At 51.3% G+C, this 21220-nt stretch overlaps 1 protein-coding gene across 1 annotated transcript in view; it reads right to left on the reverse strand.

Moving 5' to 3' along the window:
* FER1L4 (fer-1-like 4 (C. elegans)) overlaps positions 1-19153 on the reverse strand; it is a 52534-nt gene extending 33381 nt beyond the window's left edge. Inside the window, exons 1-21 of the mRNA NM_001433623.1 lie at positions 15164-19153; positions 14827-14882; positions 14036-14124; positions 13840-13939; positions 12262-12353; positions 12036-12077; positions 11529-11699; positions 10995-11055; positions 10746-10877; positions 10425-10487; positions 10259-10343; positions 9843-10002; positions 9543-9726; positions 9269-9455; positions 8279-8640; positions 7829-7937; positions 7465-7636; positions 7258-7378; positions 6691-6791; positions 3338-3425; positions 3148-3264 (exon numbers count right to left, since the gene is read on the reverse strand). Coding sequence (NP_001420552.1) covers positions 3148-3264; positions 3338-3425; positions 6691-6791; positions 7258-7378; positions 7465-7636; positions 7829-7937; positions 8279-8640; positions 9269-9455; positions 9543-9726; positions 9843-10002; positions 10259-10343; positions 10425-10487; positions 10746-10877; positions 10995-11055; positions 11529-11699; positions 12036-12077; positions 12262-12353; positions 13840-13939; positions 14036-14124; positions 14827-14882; positions 15164-15242 — 2571 coding nt within the window. The 5' untranslated portion in view covers positions 15243-19153. The remainder of the gene's footprint in view (positions 1-3147; positions 3265-3337; positions 3426-6690; positions 6792-7257; positions 7379-7464; positions 7637-7828; positions 7938-8278; positions 8641-9268; positions 9456-9542; positions 9727-9842; positions 10003-10258; positions 10344-10424; positions 10488-10745; positions 10878-10994; positions 11056-11528; positions 11700-12035; positions 12078-12261; positions 12354-13839; positions 13940-14035; positions 14125-14826; positions 14883-15163) is intronic.
* Between the last annotated feature and the right edge of the window lie 2067 nt (positions 19154-21220).

Raw genomic sequence — 21220 nt, forward strand, 5'->3', positions numbered from 1 at the left:
GCAGTGAGCTGAGATCATGCCATTCCACTCCAGCCTGGGCAACAAGAACAAAACGGTCTCAAAAAAAAAAAAAAAAAAAAAAAAAGCACAAAGTAACCACCCTTAGAAGGAGGTGGTAGGGAAGAGAATTTAAAAACCCAGAAGTGGATCTCTGGGATTTCATCTTTTGAAGGCTGAGGGTGAGGTAGGAGGGCTGAGAGAAACCTCCCCCACTAGGCTTTCAGCTATCAGATGCTACAGGCTCAGCTGGAGAGCCAAGAGAAACCTTCTGATGCATTCTAGACTTTTACAACGTAAGGTGGAGACCCTCCAAAGGCCAGAGGAGGGAAAGCAGGACTAACAAGGCACAGAGGAAAGGAAGCAGACTCAAAAAGCACAGAGAATGCCCCAGCAACCCAAACACCTGGTTGGTGGTTTATAAAGCAGGGAGAGCTTACCCAGAGTTGGAGAATTGGCAGTTTGGGTGTGAACAAGAAACAGATTTCTGGAATCTTGCCAGTTCTCAGTTCTAAGCCTGGATGAAAGGACAATCGTGATCCTTCAAAAAAACATTTGAAGCCCAAAGTGAACTGAACCAAACCAAATTCACAACTAAGCCCATTTCAAATACAAAGCATAATGACTTGGTCCTCACTCTCTAGAGTAAGGCCTAGTGTAAGAAGAGAAATGCCATTTCCTGGACATATATATTATTTTAGTCACTAATGTTTTATACAAATATCCAGGCATATGATAAAAAAAATTACAGGATGGAGTTAAAGCAAAACTCATGGTCAAGAGGAAATAATCAATAGAAGTAGACGCATAGATAACCCAGATGTTGGAATTATTAGATAAGCATATTAAAATAACTGTGATAGAAATCTAAATGATCTAGTGAGGAAAGTACACAAGAATTAAAAGATGGGTAATTTCAGCAAACAGTTGAAAACTGGAACCAAAAGGAAATAATAGAAATTTTAAATATATCAGGCAAACAGTTCTACAATAGTTGGAGTCTTCAGTATACCACTTACAATAGCAGATGGAACATCTATACAGAATATTATTAAGGAAATAGACTTAAAACAACACTAACCAACTATACCTAGAAGACACATACAAAATACTCCATCATAACAGCAGAGTACACATTCTTCTCAAGCACTCATGGAACATTCTTCAGGATACATCATACGTTAGATCACAAAACAGTAAATTTAAAAAGACTAGGCTGGCCGGGCATGGTGGCTTACACCTGTAATCAGGCAGAGATTGCAGTGAGCCGAGATTGTGCCACTGCACTCCAGCCTGGTGACAGAGAGAGACTGCGTCTCAAAAAAATTAAAAAAATAAAATAAAAAATAAAAAAAGACACAAATACCTAAAATCAGAAATGAAAGGAAGGACGTTACTAGCAACCTTATGGAAATAAAAAGGATTGTAAGAGAATACCATGAACAAGTATAAAATAACAAATAAGATTATCTAAGATGAAGTTATAAAATTCCTGGAAATACAAATTATCTAAACTGACTCAAGAAGAAATAGAAAATCTGAACAAATCTATAACAATTAAAGAGATTGACTCAGCAGTCAAAAACTTCCCAAAAAAAGTCAAGACCAGATGCCTTCACTGGTGAATTCTACCAAACACTTGAAGAAGAATTAACGCCAATCCTTTTCAAACTCTTCCAAAAAAATAGAAGAGGGAGGAACACTTCGTAACTCATTCTATGAGGCCAGCTTTACCTTGATATCAAAGATAGATAAATCACAAGAAAAGACATCAAATCATTACATGCCGGGCGTGGTGACTTAGGCCTGTAATCCCAGCGTTTTGGGAGGCCGAGGCATGGAGGATCCCTTGAGCCCCAGGAGTTCACGACCAGCCTGGGTAACACAGGAAGACCCCATCTCTACTTTTTAAGTACTTTTTTTTTAATCAAAAAAGAAAAAAGAAAATTACAAAACAATATCCCTTATAAATACACAGATACAAAAGTCCTGAAGAAAATCCAATGACATATTTAAAAAATGGATATACACCATTGATAAAAGGAATTCATCTCATAGAATGCAAGGATAGTACAACCTAAGGAAATCAATCAGTGTAATACATCACAGTAACAGAACAAAAAAGAAAAAAACATGATCATCTTAATAGACACAGAAAAAAAGTTCGATAAAATGTAACACCCTTTCATAATAAAAACACAAAACTAGGAATGGAAGAGAACTTCCTCAACCTGATAAAGGGCATTTATGAAAAACACTGCTAACATCAAACTTAATAAAGAATGAAAGCTTTCCCCCTAGAATCAGAAACAAAGCAAGTGAAAATTACAACTTTGGCTAGTTGCGGTGGCTCACACCTGTAATCCCAGCACTTTGGGATGCTGAGGCAGGAGAATCATTTGAACCCAGGAGGCAGAATAAAATTACAATTTCAGAAAAAGTATGTGTCTTGTATCTGCCATTGTGAGCTTGACAGCTTGCCAACACTTGAAGATTTTTCTGACTGGACGTGGCGGCTCACACCTGTAATCCCAACACTTTGGAAGGCCAAGGCAGGAGGACTGCTTGAGCTCAGGAGTTTGAGACCAGCCTGGTCAACACAGCAAGACCCCATCTCCATTTTTTTTTTTTTTTTTTTTTTTGAGATAGGGTCTCTGTCACCCAGGCTGGAGTGCAGTGATGTAATCTGAGACCTGTCCCGAGACCAAAAAGTTTGAGAACCACTGCCATAGAAAAGCACCAGGACATGTACCAAAATGGTCTCGGAAGCATTGTTTCTAATCACAACCCATTGGGAACATCTCACATACCCATCAGCAGCACAATATGTTATATATATATATATATGTATATATGTATATATTTAGTGCTTCAGACAAGGGAGGTCATGCTCACGGCAGCCTACTCTCAAATCTTCATCCAAAGAAATCCTGAATGTTCCCTGGGTCTCTGCTGGATTCTAGAACTCTCGTCCTCACCCTTAGCTACTGCAAATGGATCTTGGTCCTATGCCCACAGCAATTAGTCCCAGCCCTGGCATCATTCCAAAGGAAAAATGTTACGTCACACCTGCCCGAGGCCTCTGGAATGGTTCAAAAACTTAGGGAAAAGGGTGTACAGGGTAGGAAAGTGGGGTGGGTGAGGCATTACCTCCTCAGCCAGAAAGCGCAGTTTTGCCAGGAGCTTCTTGGCCAATGCCACCTTCTTTTGCACATTGCCCCGTCTCAGGCCGCGTAGAAGTCGCAGTCCTTGCTTAGCCAAAAGGTTCTGGGAGGGCAAAAAGACAGCATGAGCGGAAGGCCCCAGCTAGGCGCCCCTGAGTCCCTTCCCGAGGCCGTACCAGGCTGTGCACCAGGAGTTTCCCTCGGCATCGATCCAGGGCATTGGGCCGGGTCATCGTCCTGCGCTCGGCACCGCGGCAAAACTGTCTGCAGTGAGCAGGGATGTGCACAGCAGACAGGAATCAAAGGAAAGGAGAAGGACAGTGACCTTGGGGCCACTTCCCTCTGAGCTGACCTCCCACCCCCAGCCTCCCTCATAGCCCTCTCAGTCTTGGGCTCTGAAGAGGCACCCTTTCTCCTGCAAAGCTGGCCTATCTCTATTTGGACCACTCCCAAAAATCATCAAGGCCAGCCTTGCTCTTGAGCTCCAGAGCTCGCTAATACTTAACCACCTACTACCCTGGTTACCCCAGGTGTGGTCCGTGGACCAACAGCACTGGTATCACCTGCAGGCTATTTAAAACTGTAGGACCTCAGCCCCACCCCAGGCCCTGCTGAATCAGAAGCTGCGTTTATGCCCTCGGGGATTCCTAAGCACATTGAAGCCTCAGACGGCGATGGTGTGGTTTAGTCTCCACCAGCTTGGCTAACTTATAGCTTGAACATTACATGCCCAAGCCAAATGCATACTTTCCAATGATCCCCCCCGCAAAACAAAACAAAACAAAAACCCTATTTCACCTCAGAACTTTCGAGTCATCTCTCACTGCTCTTTCTCTCTTATTCCACATCAATTCATCAGCAAATTCTTTATGCTCTACCTTCAAAAAATATCCAGAATCTGGCCAGGTGTGGTGGCTCAGGCCTGTAATCCCAGCACTTTGGGAGGCCGAGGCGGTGAATCACTTGAGGTCAGGAGTTCGAGACCAGCCTGGCCAACATGGTGAAACAACTGTGTCTACTGACGCTGAAAGGTTGAGCATGGTGAGAACAGAAAAGTGACCACCTACAGCCTCCTACCTCACTGCCTCTCCTGATCAGGGTCCTTGGCTGAGTCCCTGCTTCCTCCCTGCCTTTAAATGCTGGAACGCTCCAGGTTCTCAGATTTCTCTTTTCTGTGCTCTGTTAATGCTGTTATCCAGCTCCATCTACATAATGACAGTTCCCAAATTGACATTTCCAGCCTAGAATTCTCCCCAGAACTCAACTCATATAGCTAACTGCCTACCACACATGTCCACTTACAATTCAATAAGAATTTCACAGTTAACACGTCCAAAACTGAGCTCCTACTATCTGCCTTCCCTCAGATCCCACCTCATCCCTGCTTCCATCAGACCTTCTCCTTTGTTTTCTATTGAAAACAGATTTTTTCTTTTTTCCAAAGAAAGAAGATTTTGGCTTGCATAACTATGTGGTTGGTGCAGCCTTAACCTCCTGGACTCAAGCCATCCTCCCATCTCAGCCTCCTGAGTAGCTGGGACTACAGGTGTGCACCACCACACCCAGCTAACTTTTGTATTTTTCATAGAGACAAGGTCTTCCTATATTGTTCAAGTTGGTTTCAAACCCCTGGGCTCAATTGATCCTCCCACCTTGGCCTCCCAAAGTGCTGGGATTCCAGGTGTGAGCCACCATGCCCAGCCCACAAGCCAAAATCTTAGCAAGTCCTGAGGTATCACCCCCAATTCCAAATTTTCTCTTGAATCCATTCACAGCACTCCATCTCCACTGCAACCATCCCCTAGATCAGTTCATCGCCACCTGTCACCTGGATTATCACAATAGCCCCTTTACTAATCTCCCTGCTTCCTCCCCCACTGATCCCTTTTAAGGATCTATGTGTTAGAGTGTATCTTTTTCCTTTTCAAAACATTCACTGCCCCTCCCCCCCCATTTCACTCAGAGAAGAAGCCATAGTCATTAAAATGGCTTGTGAGGCTCCCACAGGCTCTGTCCCTCCCCACCATCATCCTCCTTCCCCTGGCCTCCTCCAGCCTCTTCTACTATGTCACACTGCTGCAGTCACACTGGTTCTGTGCTCCTCCTCAAACACTCCAGGCATGCTGTCCCCTCCACCTGGAACACCATTACAGGCAGGCTTTCTCCTCCATCTTCATGTCACTTTCACGGTGGCCTCCCCTCCACACCCTTTCTGAAATTGCAGTACCTCTTTCTAATGCTTCCTTGCTTCGTGTTCTTTCTTAACACTTATCCTATTTAGTATTTTTCTATCTGTTTACATGCTTATTTTACATGTCTCCACCCATCTCCAACCTCTACACCCAAATGTAAGCTTCAGGGTTTTTTTTTAAAGTCAGGGTCCCATTCTGTCACCCAGACTGGAGTGCAGTGGTGCAATCATGGTTCACTGCAGCCTTGAACTCCTGGGCTCAAGATCTTCCCACTTCAGCCTCCCCCAAGTAGCTGGGACTACAGGCATGAGCCATTGTGCCTGGCCAACTTCAGGGATTTTTGTGGGCAGGAATGCTTTTTCACTGATATTCCTGTGCCTAAAACAGTGTCTGGCATAGTAAGTGCCATAAATAGTTATCAAATAAAGAACCCTTTTGAGAAGAGGATCTGAAAATCACTTAAGTACCTGGAGCAGGTAATGGAATTCAGGGCAGTAGTGAAGGTCAAAAATGGAAGTAACTAGAACTTTTTTTTTTCTTGTTTGTTTGTTTTTGAGACGTACTCTTGCTCAGTCACCCAGCCTGGAGTGCAGTGGCGCAATCTTGGCTCACTGCAACCTCCACCTCCCAGGTTCAAGTGACTCTCCTGCCTCAGCCTCCCAAGTAGCTGGGAGGTACCCACCATTATGCCCGGCTAATTTTTGTATTTTTTTGGTAGAGACGGGGTTTCACCATGTTGGCCAGTCTGGTCTTGAAATCCTGACCTCAAATGATCTGCCCGCCTCAGACTCCAAAAGTGCTGGGATTACGGGTGTGAGCCACCGCACCTGGCCGAACATGTTTATGTGGTTACAGCAATGACCTGGTAACTAGGGACCAATCAATGATGAAGGGGAGAAAATTGACAATTACAGAGCTACTTCCTCCAGTGATGAAATCCAGATCACAGCTGTGGTCACTGGAGCAGGAAAGGAGGAGAGCAGATGGATGCAGAAGCCGGCAAGGAGGTAGACTGGGTGTGGGAAGGTGATTAGCAGGAACAAGTGTGAAAGAAAGGAGGCGAGGTTTGAAAAGAGACACGGGATAAGCCTCTAGGAGTGTGGGAAAGGGAACTCATGGAGATGGAAAACAGCTGAGGTGCCAGAGAATCAGGGGAAGCCTAACCCCCAGTAATCTCATCAGCTCCCTGGATAGGAATAATTGTCTTCTCGTTTTTCTGTAAGGTGCTGAGCAAATGCAGCTGCAAGCTGCCCTTGGGTCCAGACAGCCACCGAGACTCTCCCTTGCCCTGGAGTTGGCCCAAGTACAGGCAGCAGTAGGAGTGGCTCTCAGCTCACCTGCTCCCAGCCACCAGCATTTCCAGTGCCTGCTTGAGCTGTGCACAGGCGCCAGGCCCCGGCCTGCGCTGCAGTCTCTCAACCTCCTGCAGCCCCTGGTCCTGTGCAACGTGGGAGAGGGTCAGAGTCTTGAGGGTCCCTGACTCAGACCTCTTGTAGACCACACCCCCACCCGAGGCCCCACCCACTCACGACCACACCTCTTGGCCTGCCCTTCTTTGGCTCCATCAGGTTGATGGCTCCATCTTTCTAGCCCGCTACTGGCTCCACCAAATGTGCGGCCCCACCATCCGTACCTCTACCCATCTCCTTCATCCAGTCCCTTCCTGGGTCCACCAATTCTGAAACTCTGTCCTCCCACAACTCCTGGCATCCTCAGTTCGCCCAGAAGCTGTGCTCTTTGGCCCTTGCCCCTCTGGCCTTTCACCAACAAGGTGCTGGCTCTCTAGTGCCTGCCCATTAGCCCCACTGCAGAGCTTCCTTCAAAGGCTGCAGTGTCCTAGGCGTCCCTACGGCCCGGTCTCTCCCTGTGGGCGCCAGCCTTGCCCTTACCAGCCTTGCCCTTACCAGCCTCTCGGCCACTTTGTGCACGCAGTTGCTGCTCTGCAGGCGCCAGGTGTGGTCCTCCCAGCAACTCCACACATGCATGCATGGCTTGCAGTGACGGAGGGGCAAGCAGAAGTATGGCCTGGCAGATGGAGAGGAGGCTTCGCGGGCATTCTGGGCTCCTGGAGACCTCCCAAACCCCCCCTTCCAGCCACCGGCAGCACTCACCCGCTGCCGTCCATGGGCTCAGGCCGCTGAGCAGGGGTCCCCAGTTCTTCCTCCTCTTTCTCCTCCTCTGGCCTGGCTCCCAGCAGAGGCTGAGCCTCCACAGCTGCACCCTCAGTTCCCTCCCCGGCCCTGGACCCTCGGCCCAATTGCTCCTCCAGACGGCCTGCGCGACCTGCCCCAGAGCAGCAAGGGTCAGTAGGCGCCAGGCTGAGGGCTGGAACCCCCCCTCAACCACCTCTGCCTCAATAGAAGTCAGAACCCACCCCTTACTGAAAGTCAACACCCCTTCCAGGCTTCTAAGGTCTGAAATGAGATTGCCCTCCCTCAAACCCATGGCACTCAGGGGTTTGGCTAGGCCACACACCAATGGAGATCTCGAAGCTGATGGGCTGGGAGGCCACGGCGGGGTCGATCATGGTGGCCTCGAAGAGCACACCGAAAAGCAGGAAATCTTCACAGGGCGCCAGGACATTCTGGGGGAGGCCATCAGGCTGGAGTCAGCACCTACTCTCCCAGGGAACAGCCTGGACTATGCTTGGCCGCATTGCCCACAGAAAGAAGTGCGACCAAGGCTTGGAAGTCACTGCAGGTTTCTTACTCGCTCTCCCTCCTCCCGGCCCCAGCATTGGCCCTGGGTGTGGGTCCTCTCTCCCACAACATGTGTGCATATACCAGAGCCCATGTGGGCACACACCTCACTCTTCGCCCAGGCCCCCAAATTGAGACCCCTGTCGTGGTGTTTAATGCCTGAGAGTGGATTCCACCTTCCAGAGCTGAGGTGACCCCGCCCCCTTTGCTACCCCCCAGCCCCCACCTCTGGCAGCGGCAGCAGCTCCTCCACCTCCACCTCCATGGCACGGGGGATCTCAGGTCCCTCGGCACCGGGGCTGGCGTTCAAGTGCTGCGGAACCGCCTTTGGGGTCTGATCCCTTCTGGCTTTCTTTTTCTTCTTTCGGGTGAGCCGGGACAACGTGGACCCCTGCTGGGCCTGGGGAGGCTCAGGTTCAGCTCTCCCTTCCAACACCTGCATGGACACAGCCAGCAGAAGGCGGCCGCGGAACCAAATGCCTTGGCCAACGCCTTCGTTGAGACCTTGAAGACTATCCCGGAGCCCCGCGCCGGGGGGCGAGCCATAGAGGGGCACCCAGGCCGGGCCGAAGGTAGGGTTAAACCCCGCTGTGGGGAACAAGAGCAGCGTGTTGGAGGGGAGCGTGGGGAGGGCGAGTGCTGGTAAATCTCTGCACCTCACCCTGATCTCCTCCAAGTATTCGGGGGTGAGGGCAGGGGAGGGGGGCTAAGCCGCTCTGAAAGGGAAGAAGTTGGCCAGCAGCTGCGGACGCGCCGCTGTGGAACACGACCTGGGGCGCCTCCAAAACAGCTCAGCGCCCCAAGGAGCTGGAAATCGCAGAAGCCCGGGCTCGGGGGACGCAGCCTGAGCCCTGGGGGCGGAGTCGGGATTGATTGGGGCGGGGTCGGGATTGGGGTGGAGCTACGGGCGATCGGCCGGGCCTGGGGGTTGGGGAAAGGAGTGGACCGTCAGTGTCAGCGCGTGCACAGCTGTAGAAGGGTGGGACTGGGCTGGTTACTGGACAGGCGGCTGTGGTCAGAATTTTGCCAACGGAGCCAAACCGATGGTGGGGTTCACAGTCTGGGGGCGGCTTGAAGCAGTTTGTTTTGCGGGCGGACCAGCCCTCCTAGGCGGAGCGGGGTCGCGAGGATGGGGCTTGCGGTTGGGAATGGGCCCTATGGAGCCCTATGGACCGAGGCGAGTGAGACCGGATTTGCCGCGGCCAGAAGCGCTCACCCGCGCGGCCCGGATGGGAGATCCGCCTCAGGTCCAGCACGTGCGTAGCGAGTGCCGCGTCGACCAGGGGCGCCTCGTCCCGCAGCTGCAGGCGGAGGCTGCGCGTCAGCGGCGGGAAGAGCTCCACGAAGCTCAGCTGCTCGTTCCATTCGGGCGCCGCCGCCTCGGCGCGCACCGACGTCTCGCCCTGAAGGTGGCGTTAAAGACAGGAGAAGGGAGATCAGCGCGGAGTCGGGGCCGGAGCCGCGGCGCCGTGGGCCCCGGAGGGACTTACCTCCTGCCCCAGGAAAGACACCCGCACATAGGGCTCCACCAGGACGCGCTGGTCGTGCAGGGCGCGGGCCAGGCTGCCCAGCAGCCCCGGGCGCATCGCGGGAAGCCCCTCGGCGCGGTACAGGCGCACGCGGAGCCGCGCCCATGGCCTCTCGGCGGGCACCCCGCGCGGCAGGAGCAGGTTCCTAGGGGAGGGGGCACCGAGCGGGGGGGAGAAACTGGGATCTCGGCCCCTCCCCTTATCCGCGCCCCACGTCCACCCCCGGATCCATGTCCTCCTCCCCACCTCACCCCGGCTCACTTCTCGATGTCCGAACAGTGCCCTGGGGCCGGGGGTAGCATTGGAGGGGGCAGGTCCCCGCGCACCCTCACGGACAAGGTGACCTTAATGAAACCCTTGGTCCCGGCGCGGGTGTCCCGGGGATCATGCAGCGGAGCCCATCTTTGGTAGAATTGGCCATCTAAGGGCGAAGGGGCGAGCCAGGGGTAAGGGGCGACCGGCGGGACGCACAGGGTGGCCGTGAGGCTATCGGAGTGACGGACAATGGCCAGGGCTTCTCTGGCTCAGCAGGGAATGGCGGAAGTGCCAAGAGTTCAGCCTCCGCCAGAGATGGCCCTCTCCGAAGTGAGTGTATAGGGGTCCATGCAGAGTCACTGCGGGGTCAATCTCTAGGGCCCTTGTCCGTGCAGAGTCTCAATAAGGGGACGATTCCATACCTGGCTGGTCCAAGATGATGCCCAGGTCCATCCTGAAGGTGCCTATCCGGGTGGCCATAAAGGGGAGGGTCTGCGAATGGAAAGCCTGGGGGGAAGGTGGTGTTAGTCCTGCAGCTTTCGCATCCCCCCTTCTCTGAAGGACACTGGTCACCCCTACCCCACTCACCGTGATCTCCAGCAGCAAGTCTTGGAGGCGAAGCCGTGTGTCATGAAATTCGAACAAGAAGTACTGAATTGAAGTGGGGATGAGAGGTTAGATGTGAAGGGCTCCTGCCAGCTTACCCAGGTCTCTTGCTCAGAAGACCCTCCTTCCCCCACCACCAACCCTCTCACTGCAAGCTTTTCCTGGATCAGCAAGCCTCCAACCCCAACCCATAGGCCCAGCATCTGGCTCCATTTCCACCTAGGCCTCACCCGCTTCGGGAATAGTTCTCACGTCAACCCCTCCCATTCTGTCAGGCTCGCCCTCTTCTGTGGTGGCACCCACCTCATTGTAGAAGGGGCAACTGGTCCCACGCTGTGTGGCGGTCACACGGCGCTGCCCCCCCACTTGCACGGCCACATAGGGGTTAATGTTGACTCCCACCAGTTTCTGGGCTTCCAGCACAGTGACTCCCACCTGAGAGGTACAGAAGGATGAGGAAAGGAAGCCAGACCTGCCTGGGTGGAGGGAAAGAACATGCGTGCCAGAAGAGGTAGTACTCCCAAGGGTTAGGCCCTGGAAAAAGAGCAGTACCTGGAAGTCTTGAGCTCTGGACACCTGGAAGGGATCCCCATGGGCCAGGGCCCTGGCGCGACTGGAGAGAAGCTTAAGGTTAGCACTCACTTGGTCCCTCCCCTGCACACGCACGCATGCACACACACACACACTTGCTTGGTGCTGGGAATGATGTTTTCTCTCCCTCTGAATTTTTGGATTCCGGGTCCTTCAGGTCATGTCTTGCTGCCTCCATCTCAACCCTACACCCACAATTTGACTCATTCCTGGAGCCCGAAACCATTCATTCATGCAACAGAGGTTTATTGAGTACCTACTACGAGCTAACACTGTCCCAAGCACTGGGACGCTGTAGTGAAGAGACAAATCTTGCCCTCATCAAGCTTTCATCCCCTGCATGTGTGTGAGCCACTGTAACTATGTGTATGAACATGGCAGTGTCTATGCCTATGAGCAAGTGACCGGAGAATCCACCCTTCCCACACACCCTGGGACTGTGTGTTTGTGAGGGCAGATGGGTGTGGGAGCAGGTGTGCCATGGGTACAAGTTACCTCTTGAGGGGGCTGAACATAACACCAGAAAGTTCCACGTCAGGCTCATCATCCAGGTCCTGCTCCAGCTCAAGCTCCAGCTCATTCTCTTCATCGTCCTGCTGGCCTAGACTTCGAGCTAGCCTGCGGCCTAGAGCCACTGCCCGCCGCTCCAGCTGGGCCTCCCCAGGCCTGATAGGAAAGACCCTCAAGGGACATGCCTGGAACCCATCACCCATCTCTGGGCAATCCCTTGACTTGCTGGAGCCTTGGACTGACCCCTGACCCTTGAACTGATCCCACTGATCCTAGGACCAGTTATTGACCTTGTGGCTGACTTCACTGATCCCAGGACAGACTCTTAACCCTGGGACATTTCTAATTCCAGAACTGACCTCTGATTCTAGGACTGACCTCTGACCCTGGAACTGATTCAGTTCTGACCCAAGACCCTGGGGCTGCCCCCATATCACTGGCTCCTAACTCCAAGACTGACTCAGTGACTCCAGGTCATCCCGACATACTTACGCCAGTTCCTGGAAGCCCACATTGGGGATGATTAACTCGAAGCTGGGGAAAAATAAATGAAAGGACTAAGAGGAACATTCCTAACTACAGAGCGGCACCTGCTCAGCACATGTCCAAGGGTCACTGAATCGGCAGATCCAGAGTGGAACCGGGCACTACTTCTCCCTTTCCAGGGTCTGCCTGGGCTGGGACCACCAGGTCTTGCTTCAGTTGCTGAGGGGATTACCTGTCCTGGATGGGTGCCCCAAAGTCCTCCTCTGACCAGGCTCCAGTAGCGCCCTCTGGGGGCTGGTACTTCAGGTCAAGCTCCACCTGGATCTGAAACCAGATACAGTATCCCCTAGGGCCCCCCATCTAACTGCCCTGGGTCTAAGAGAGGCCCAAGGACAATGCCAGTGCCTTTTACTACAGGCGGCAGAGATCTTTCTGGCCAGCATCCGTGGTGCCTTGTGGTTCCTCTCTGATCATTAATAATGTAAACTACTCATAACCTATTAAGAACTAAGTAACTAGGCAAGTTTCCTCGTTATTTTTTTCTTTTTTCTTTTTTTTTTTAGTATTGATGAGGTCTTATTATGTACGTTGCCCAGGTTGGTCTTGAGCTCCTGAGCTCAAATGATCCTTCTGCTTTAGCTTCCCAAAGTGCTGGGATTACAGGCATGAGCCACTGTGCCCAGCCGCAAGTTACCTCTTGAGGCCCAACAGGATTCCAAAATTGTCTCATTTTTGTTGGAAATCCCTTACGGTGGCCTTCACTACTCTGCCTGGTCTGGCCCCACCAACCTTTCCAGCTCCATCTCACTCCAGGCACCCCAGCTGTGCTCCTTCAAGGCGCTGGACTTTTGCATATGCCTTTTCCTCTGCCTGGAACATTCTCTCCTCCCAGTTAACATCTGTTATCCTTCAAGTCTAAGTTCAGGTACTATTTCCTCAGGGAACCTTCTCTGGCCCCCAAGTAGATCATACTCCCCTGTGGTACCCTCTCCCAGCCCCTACCAGCTTTCTTCTAACACCTGCCAATTCCAGTTTCACACTTACTTGTGTGAATATTTGTTTAATGTTTGCCTCCCTTCCAAGGGTGTGAATCTTTATCTGGTTTTGCTCACCACGGAATCCTCATTGCTCAGCTCAGCATTTGGCTTATCATAAGAGCTCAACAAATGATGACGGACTGAACAAAAGAACTCCACATTATATAAATGAGAAAATAGCTTCCAGGCCAGGCGCGGTGGCTCATGCCTGTAATCCCAGCACTTTGGGAGGCCGAGGGTAGATCACAAGGTCAGGAGTTTGAGACCAACCTAGCCAAGATGGTGAAACCCAGTTTCTCCTGAAAATAAAAAAATTAGCTGGGTGTGGTGGCGGGCGCCTGTAGTCCCAGCTACTTGGGAGGCTGAGGCAGGAGAATCGCTTAAACCTGGGAGGTGGAGGTTGCACTGAGCCGAGATTGAGCCACTGCATTCCAGCCTGGGTGACAGAGCAAGATTCCGTCTCAAAACAACAACAACAAAAAGAAAACAGCTTCCAAATGCTAAAGAAAGTGTACAAGTTCCCAGACGGGAAATGGCAGATCTGAGATTTGAAGTTAGGTCCATGTCTACTAGGCTAAGAGCCCTTCCATGAAACACCAGGAAAATCCAGCCAGGTTCATCTTGGTCTCCCAAAAGAATTGATTGCTGAAAGGAATCCTGGCTGGAGGCCTTGTTACCACTCCTCTCTGGGTCTTAGGTTTTCCCCTGTGAGAAATGGAACCCTTTATCTAGAGGTACTTGAGGGTGGCAGCCTGGGGGCCAGAGGGGCTCACCGGGGACACTCGAAGATTCTCATCCACTAGGGCTTCCCGTAGCACCAAATGCCCAGCATTCTGTAGCTGCTGCAGGGAGATCACCAGGGTCCCTAGAGGCCTAGAGGAGTGGCATAGAGCAAAAGAGTGACCCAGGAGAATGGCTCTAAGTCACCCCCAGCCCGACCTGCATCCTTGTCTCCCCAGGCCTACTCACCTAGGGGTGAATACACGGCTGCAGTTGACCACCTGCACAGACAGACACTCCCCAGCCAGTGGAGCCCCATAGTGGGGCCATCGGAACAGCTGGGGACAGGAGGAAGCTTGTGACACCCATGCTGTGCTGACCCTAAACTCCAATCCAAAGCCTATTCTTGGCTGGGCACAGTGGCTCACGCCTGTAATCCCAGCACCTTGGGAGGCCAAGGCAGGCAGATCACTTGAGATCAGGAGTTCAAGACCAGCCTGACCAACATGGTAAAACCCCTTCTCTGCTAAAAATACAAAAATTAGCCAGGTGTGGTGGTACATGTCTGTAATCCCAGCTACTCAGGAGGCTGAGGCAGGAGACTCGCTTGAACTTGGGAGGTGAAGTTTCCAGTGAGCTGAGATTGTGCCATTGCACTCCAGCCTGAGTGACAGAGTGAGGCCCTGTCTCAAAAAAAAAAAAAGAAAAAAAAAAAGAAAAAAAAACAAAACCCTATTCCTAACCCTCAGACAGGAGCCAATCCTCCAGACTTAGAGCTAACTTTAGGACTAACGTCCCCAAACCTGGAAGGGATCCCTGCACATGGGTTTGAATCTGAGTGAGGGCTGATCTGGGGCTAACTAGTGATCAAGAATGAATTCCCCCAGTCTTGCAACTAATTTGTTCCAATCTGGGTCTGATCTCTCAGGCCTCAGACTGACCCCACCTCCCAAGACTATACTTCCCCAAACCCAGGAATGAGCCCCTGAACCCCAGGTTGGACTTGGATGGGAGACAGATCAGGAACCAACTGTACTGACCTCACCGATATCTGCTTCTGGACCACAGTGAATTTTTCTTGTTTTCTGGGTAAAGCCTGCTCAGAACTGAAACTAGTCAAATATCAGCCCCTCCCCCCACACATAAAAAAATAATTTGCTTCCCCCACCCTTGGCCCAGTGTCAAGTCCCTCCTGGATTCAACCTTAAAGAAAGGTAGACAATGGGAAGGAAAGAGGCAGAGGGTTGGAGATACCAGTGTGGGTAGAGAAAAGAAATGGGCTGTAGAGATGGGAAGGCATTGGGTCAAGGGCCCAGGGAATGGAGGATCCAGAGCCCCCAGTTTCAAATATCCTTAGGGCGTCCCTGCAAGCCTCACCTCGAAAGGTGAGCTTCACTTGTCGGTCGTGGGTGCCGGTCAGCCCTGTTAGTCGTTGCACGCGTACCGTCAGAGCCATGGTCCCAGTGGCACTGGCACTTCCTCTGCCCGTCTGCCCTTCTGCCCACCAGCCCGCCCACCTGAATCGCCTCTGACTCACTGGACTCACCCAGCAGGTTTAGCAATCCCTGCCCTTTAGTCAAACACACAGGGAGCAGGCCTGGGGGTCATGGGTGGGGAGGGAGGAGAGGACCGACAGATAGGGGTAAGGTCCTGGAGGTCAATTCAGCCCTCCCTGCCTCCACCAGCTGCAAGCTGGCAGGACTGCCTCAGCCTCCATCCTGCATCCTCAGGGAGTGAGAGCTGTGATAGGGTGGGAGGGAGGCGAGGGGAATGAACGGGACCCCAGTCTGCTCCCTGCCAGCCGATGAGGCCTCAAGGACATGGACCTCATGCCTTTTCATTTCTTTTTTCTTTGTTTTTTTGTTTTTTGTTTTTTTTGAGATGGGGTCTTGCTCTGTCATCCAGGCTGGAGTGCAATGGCACGATCTCAGCTCACTGCGACCTCTGCCTCCTGGGTTCAAGCAATTCTCCTGTCTCAGCCTCCCGGGTAGCTGGAATTACAGGTGTCCACCACCACAGCTGGCTAATTGTTTGTATTTTTAGTACGGACAGGGTTTCGCCATGTTGGCCAGGCTGGTCTCAAACTCCTGACCTCAGGTGATCTGCCCACCTCAGCCCCCCAAAGTGCTGGGATTATGGGCATGAGTCATTGTGCCCGGCCTCTCCTCTTTTCTATCTCTCTGTCGCTCTCTTTTATTATTATTTTTTTTTACTTTCTTCCTTCTTTCTTTCTTTTCTTTTTTTTTTTTTTTTTTTTTTTTTTCCTGAGATGAAGTCTCGCTCTGTCGCCCAGGCTGGAGTGCAGTGGTGTGATCTTGGTTCACTGCAACCTCTGCCTCCCGGATTCAAGCAATAGTCCTGCCTCAGCCTCCCACACAGCTGAGATTATAGGTGCCCGCCACCATGCCCGGCTAATTTTTTTTTTTTTTTTAGATGGAGTCTCCCTCTGTCGCCCAGGCAAGAGTGCAATGGTGTGATCTTGGCTCATGGCCACCTCTGCATCCCGGGTTCAAGTGATTCTCCTGCCTCAGCCTCCCAAGTAGCTGGGATTACAGGCATATGCCACCACGCCCGGCTACTTTTTGTATGTTTTTAGTTGGGACGGGGTTTCACCATATTGGCCAGGCTAGTCTCAAACTCCTGACCTTGTGATCCACCTGCCTCGGCCTTCCAAAGTCCTGGGATTACAGGCATGACTCATTGCGCCCTGGCTAATTTTTGCATTTTTAAGTAGAGACGGGGTGTCACCATGTTGGCCAGGCTGGTCTCAAATTCCTGACCTTCAGTGATCTGCCCATCTCAGCCTCCCAAAGTGCTGGGATTACAGGAGTGAGCCACCACGCCCAGCCCCTTCCTTTCTTTCTTTTTCCTTTTTTTAAGGCAGGGTCTCACTCAGTTACCTAGGCTGAAGTTCAGTGGTGCAATCAAGGCTTACTGCAGCCTCAATCTCCCAGGCTCAGCCTCCCAAGTAGCTGGAACTACAGGCATGTGCCAGTGGGCCTGGCTAATTTTTGTATTTTTTGTAGTGATGGGGTTTTGCCATGTTGCTCAAACTGGTCTCAAATTGCTGGCCTCAAGTTGTCCTCCCACCTCGGACTCTCAAAGTGCTGGGATTACAGACGTGAGCCACTACACCTGGCCTCATGTTGTTTCTTGTTCATCTTCCTGTTCTCAGTGCCCAGATCAGGGTTTGGCACATGGTAGACCCTTAAAACACTGAACAAATGGATGAACTAATAAATGAATCCCTTAGCCCTCAGAAGTAGTGCTGTAGGCATTCAACTCATTTATTGAATTAAAAAGTGATTAAATGTGTGTTCCTAGCTTGCAACATAGTAAGCATTCAGCTGGAAGCCAGGTGTCCTTAACTTGGGGTCCTAGGATCCTAGTGGGACCATAGAATGGCTCCATGGAGGCTGCAAATCTTTGAAATTTTCTGCAAAATGTTGGGCATGTGTACACTTTTGTGGACTAAGAGCTCATCACTTAGGTTAATAACCCTAAAACAGATGTACAGTACTTTTGCTGAGTGAAGTCATGAATGTATCTTGAAATCTGAACCCATAATATGTGAAAGTATGTATTCACTGGAGTTCACAGCCAGGCCCTTTAATTATATATATATATAATTTTTTTTTTTTTTCAGAAAGGGTCTTGCTCTGTCACCCAGGCTGGAGTGCAGTGGCACAATTACAGCTCACTACAGCCTCAATTTCCCAGGCTTAAGTGATATTCCTGACTCAGCCTCCCTAGTAGCTGGGTCTACAGGCTCATGCAATCACACCAGCTAGTTTTTTTAAGAGGTGGGGTCTCACTATGTTGCCCAGGCTGGTCTCCTGGGCTCTAGCAATCCTCCTTCCTTGGCCTCCCAAAGTGCTGGGATTACAGGCATGATCTACCATGTCCTGCACCTTCTATTTGCAGGACTTGTGCTATGGCACCCTGCAGGGTGTGCTGTCAGAGAGAGGGGAATCACATGTGTCCGTCTTCCAGTAACTTCATGACTCCAATAACACAGCCTAGAAAGACTGGGATTACCCTGAGAGCAGAAAGGGTCAGGGCCCAGGAGCTCAGAGGAGGGAGACCAGAGGCGCTTCCCCAAAAAAGGAATGTTTAAAATGGGTTTAGGCTCCCAGGAGGTGGAGCTTGCAGTGAGCCGAGATTGTGCCACTGCACTCCAACCTGAGTGACAGAGTGAGACACTGTCTCAAAAAATAAAAATAAAAATAAAAAATGGGTTTAGGCTCAGCACAGTGGCTCATGCCTGTTGGGAGCCCAAGACAGGAGGATTGCTTGAGCCCAGGAGGTCGAGGCTGCAGTAAACTGTAATCATGCCACTCCACTCCAGCCTAGGCTATTCATAGAGCAAAACACTGTCTCAAAAAAAAAAAATTTTTTTTTTAAAAGAAAAGAAAGCGGCCGGGCATGGTGGCTCACTGCTGTAATCCCAGCACTTTGGGAGGCCAAGGCAGGTGGATCACAAGGCCAAGAGTTCAAGACATCCTGGCCAACATGGTGAAACCCCATCTCTACTAAAAACAGAAAAATTAGCCGGGCATGGTGGTGTGCACCTGTAATCTCAGCTACTCAGAAGGCTGGGGCAGGAGAATCACTTGAACCCGGGAGGCAGAGGTTGCAGTGAAGCAAGATCAGGCCATTGCATTCCAGCCTGGGCCAACAGAGCGAGACTCCACCTCAAAAGAAAAGAAAATTGGCTTAGAGCAGTAGTCCCCAACCTTTTTGGGCACCAGTGACCAGGGACCGGTTTCATGGAAGACAATTTTTCCATGGACAGGGTGGGGGGCAGGGGCGGCGGGTGGAGAGGATGGTTTGGAGATGAAACTGTTCCACTTCAGATCATTAGGCATTAGATTCTCATAAGGAGCACACAACCTAGATCCCTCACATGCATGGTTACCAATAGGGCTCCCGCTCCTGTGAGAATCTAATGCTGCTGCTGATCTGACAGGAGGCGGAGCTCAGGTGGTGATGCTCCCTTACCCACTGCTCACCTCCTGCTGTGCATCCTGGTTCCTAACAGGCCATGGACTGGTACCAGTCCATGGCCTGGGGGTTGGGAACCCCTGGCTCAAAGGACAGGAGCTAGGAGCAAAGACAGAAACCCAGGCAGTGGGAAGAAATGCCGAACGTGTTCTGGGCCATGTAATGTGTACAGTTTGGCCTGAACACAAGGAATGTACTGGGCGGCGGCGGCAGCAGCAGCAGCAGATAAGATTAGACAGTCAGAGGAGCTGGGTCTTGCTGTGTGACCTTGAGCCAGTCATGGTCCCTTCTTGTGCTTCAGCTTTTCTGTCTCAGTACTGGGTTGGAAAGCCCTGTTCTGCCTATTTCTCCATTGTTGTTTTGAGATGGAGTCTCACTCTGTCACCCAGGCTGGAGTGCAGTGGTGTGATCTTGGCTCACTGCAACCTCCACCTCCTGGGTTCAAGCGATTCTCCTGCCTCAGCCTCCCGAGTAGCTGGGATTAATAGATGCGCACCACCATACCTGGCTAATGTTTTTATTTTTAGTAGAGATGGGGTTTCACCATGTTGGCCAGGCTGGTCTTGAACTCCTGACCTCAGCTGATCCGCCCTTCTAGGCCTCCCAAAGTGCTGGGATTACAGAAGTGAGCCACTGCACCTGGCCAGTTGTTATGTATTCAAATGAGTTTGAGGGTCTAAAACACATCAGACAAGAGGGACAGGCTGTTCTGTTTTTTAAAAAGGCCCAGATTAGACCTGAAACCCTCAGATGCTGGAGGAAGGCTTCACCTCCCCACAGTCTTTTTTTTTTTTTAAGACAGTGTCAGCCAGGCACAGTGGCTCACACCTGTAATCCCAGCACTTTGGGAGGCTGAGGAAGGCGGATCAAGAGGTCAGGAGATCGAGACCATCCTGGCTAACACGGTGAAACCCCCTCTCTACTGAAAATACAAAAAATTAGCCGGGCGTGGTGGTGGGCACCTGTAGTCCTAGCTACTCGGGAGGCTGAGGCAGGAGAATGGTGTGAACCTGGGAGGTGGAGCTTGCAGTGAGCCAACATCGTGCCACTGCACTCCAGCCTGGGTGACAGAGCAAGACTCCACCTCAAAAAAAAAAAAAAAAAAGACTGTCTTACTCTGTTGCCCAGGCTGGAGTACAGTGGTGCGATCTCAGCTCACTGCAACATCCACTTCCTAGGTTCAACCAATTCCCTAACTCACCCTCCCCAGTAGTTGGGATTACAGGTGTGCACCACCACGCCTGGCTAATTTTTGTATTTTTAGTACAGAGACGGGGTTTCACCATGTTGGTCAGGCTGGTCTTGAACTCCTGATCTTGTGAGCCCGCCTCAGCCTCCCAAAGTGGTGGGATTACAGGCGTGAGCCACTATGCCCGGCTCACCTCTATTAAAAGGACCCAAAGGAGTTAACGGACAGAAAACGTGGCAGAGGCAGAGATGGGGTGGTATGGACCAGAATTTGTAGTTTGCAGTGATTTCGCCTTCCTCTCCCTTCTTCCGTGTGGGCCCTGTGGCACCTAATGAAGCAAGGTATTGGGATCATCCCTCTGGAGCCTGGCATGGGCATCTCCCCTCTGGGCTAGAACATAGCTTAACAGATTGTCCGTGTGCCTCAACCCCTCAAAAACTGCCACTTCCAGTTCCTAACATTCTTGTTTTGTTTTGAGATGAAGTCTTGCTCTGTCACCCAGGCTGGAGTGCAGTGGTGCAATCCCAGCTCACTGTGACCTCCGCCTCCCAGGTTCAAGCGATTCTTCTGCCTCAGCCTCCCAAGTAGTTGGAACTACAGGCACACGCCACCACACCCAGCTAATTTTTGTATTTTTAGTAGACATGGGGTTTCACCATATTGGCCAGGTTGGTCTTGAACTCTTGACCTCAAGTGATCCACTGCCTGGGTCTCACAAAGTGCTGGGAGTACAGGTGTGAGCCATCATGCCCGGCCCCAGTTCCTAACATTCTAAGGAAGTTGTGAGATGGCAGTTAAGAGGACTGCACTCGAGGGCAGGATTTGGGAATTCTAATGTGATGCAGTGTTATTCCTCTACCTGGACCTGTTTGCCTAGCTGTGCAACTTGTGCATAACATACTGCATTGTCTTTCAAAATGTGGTTGTTGTTTTTCTTTTTTCTTTTCTTTTTCTTTTTCTTTTTTTTTTTGAGACAGAGTCTCACTCTGTGGCTCAGGCTGGAGTGCAGTGGCACAATCTTGGCTCACTGCAACCTCTGCCTTCTGGGATCAAGTGATTCTCCCGCCTCAGCCTCCCAAGTAGCTGGGACTACAGGCATGGGCCACCACGCCCGGCTAATTTTTGTATTTTTAGTAGAGATGGGGTTTCACCATGTTGGCCAGGCTGGTCTCAAACTACTCACATCAGGTGATTAGCCCACCTCAACCTCTCAAAGTGCTGGGATTGCAGGCGTGAGCCAC

This window comes from Gorilla gorilla, chromosome 21 (genome assembly GCF_029281585.2).
Source record: "Gorilla gorilla gorilla isolate KB3781 chromosome 21, NHGRI_mGorGor1-v2.1_pri, whole genome shotgun sequence".
NCBI classification, from domain to species: domain Eukaryota; kingdom Metazoa; phylum Chordata; class Mammalia; order Primates; family Hominidae; genus Gorilla; species Gorilla gorilla.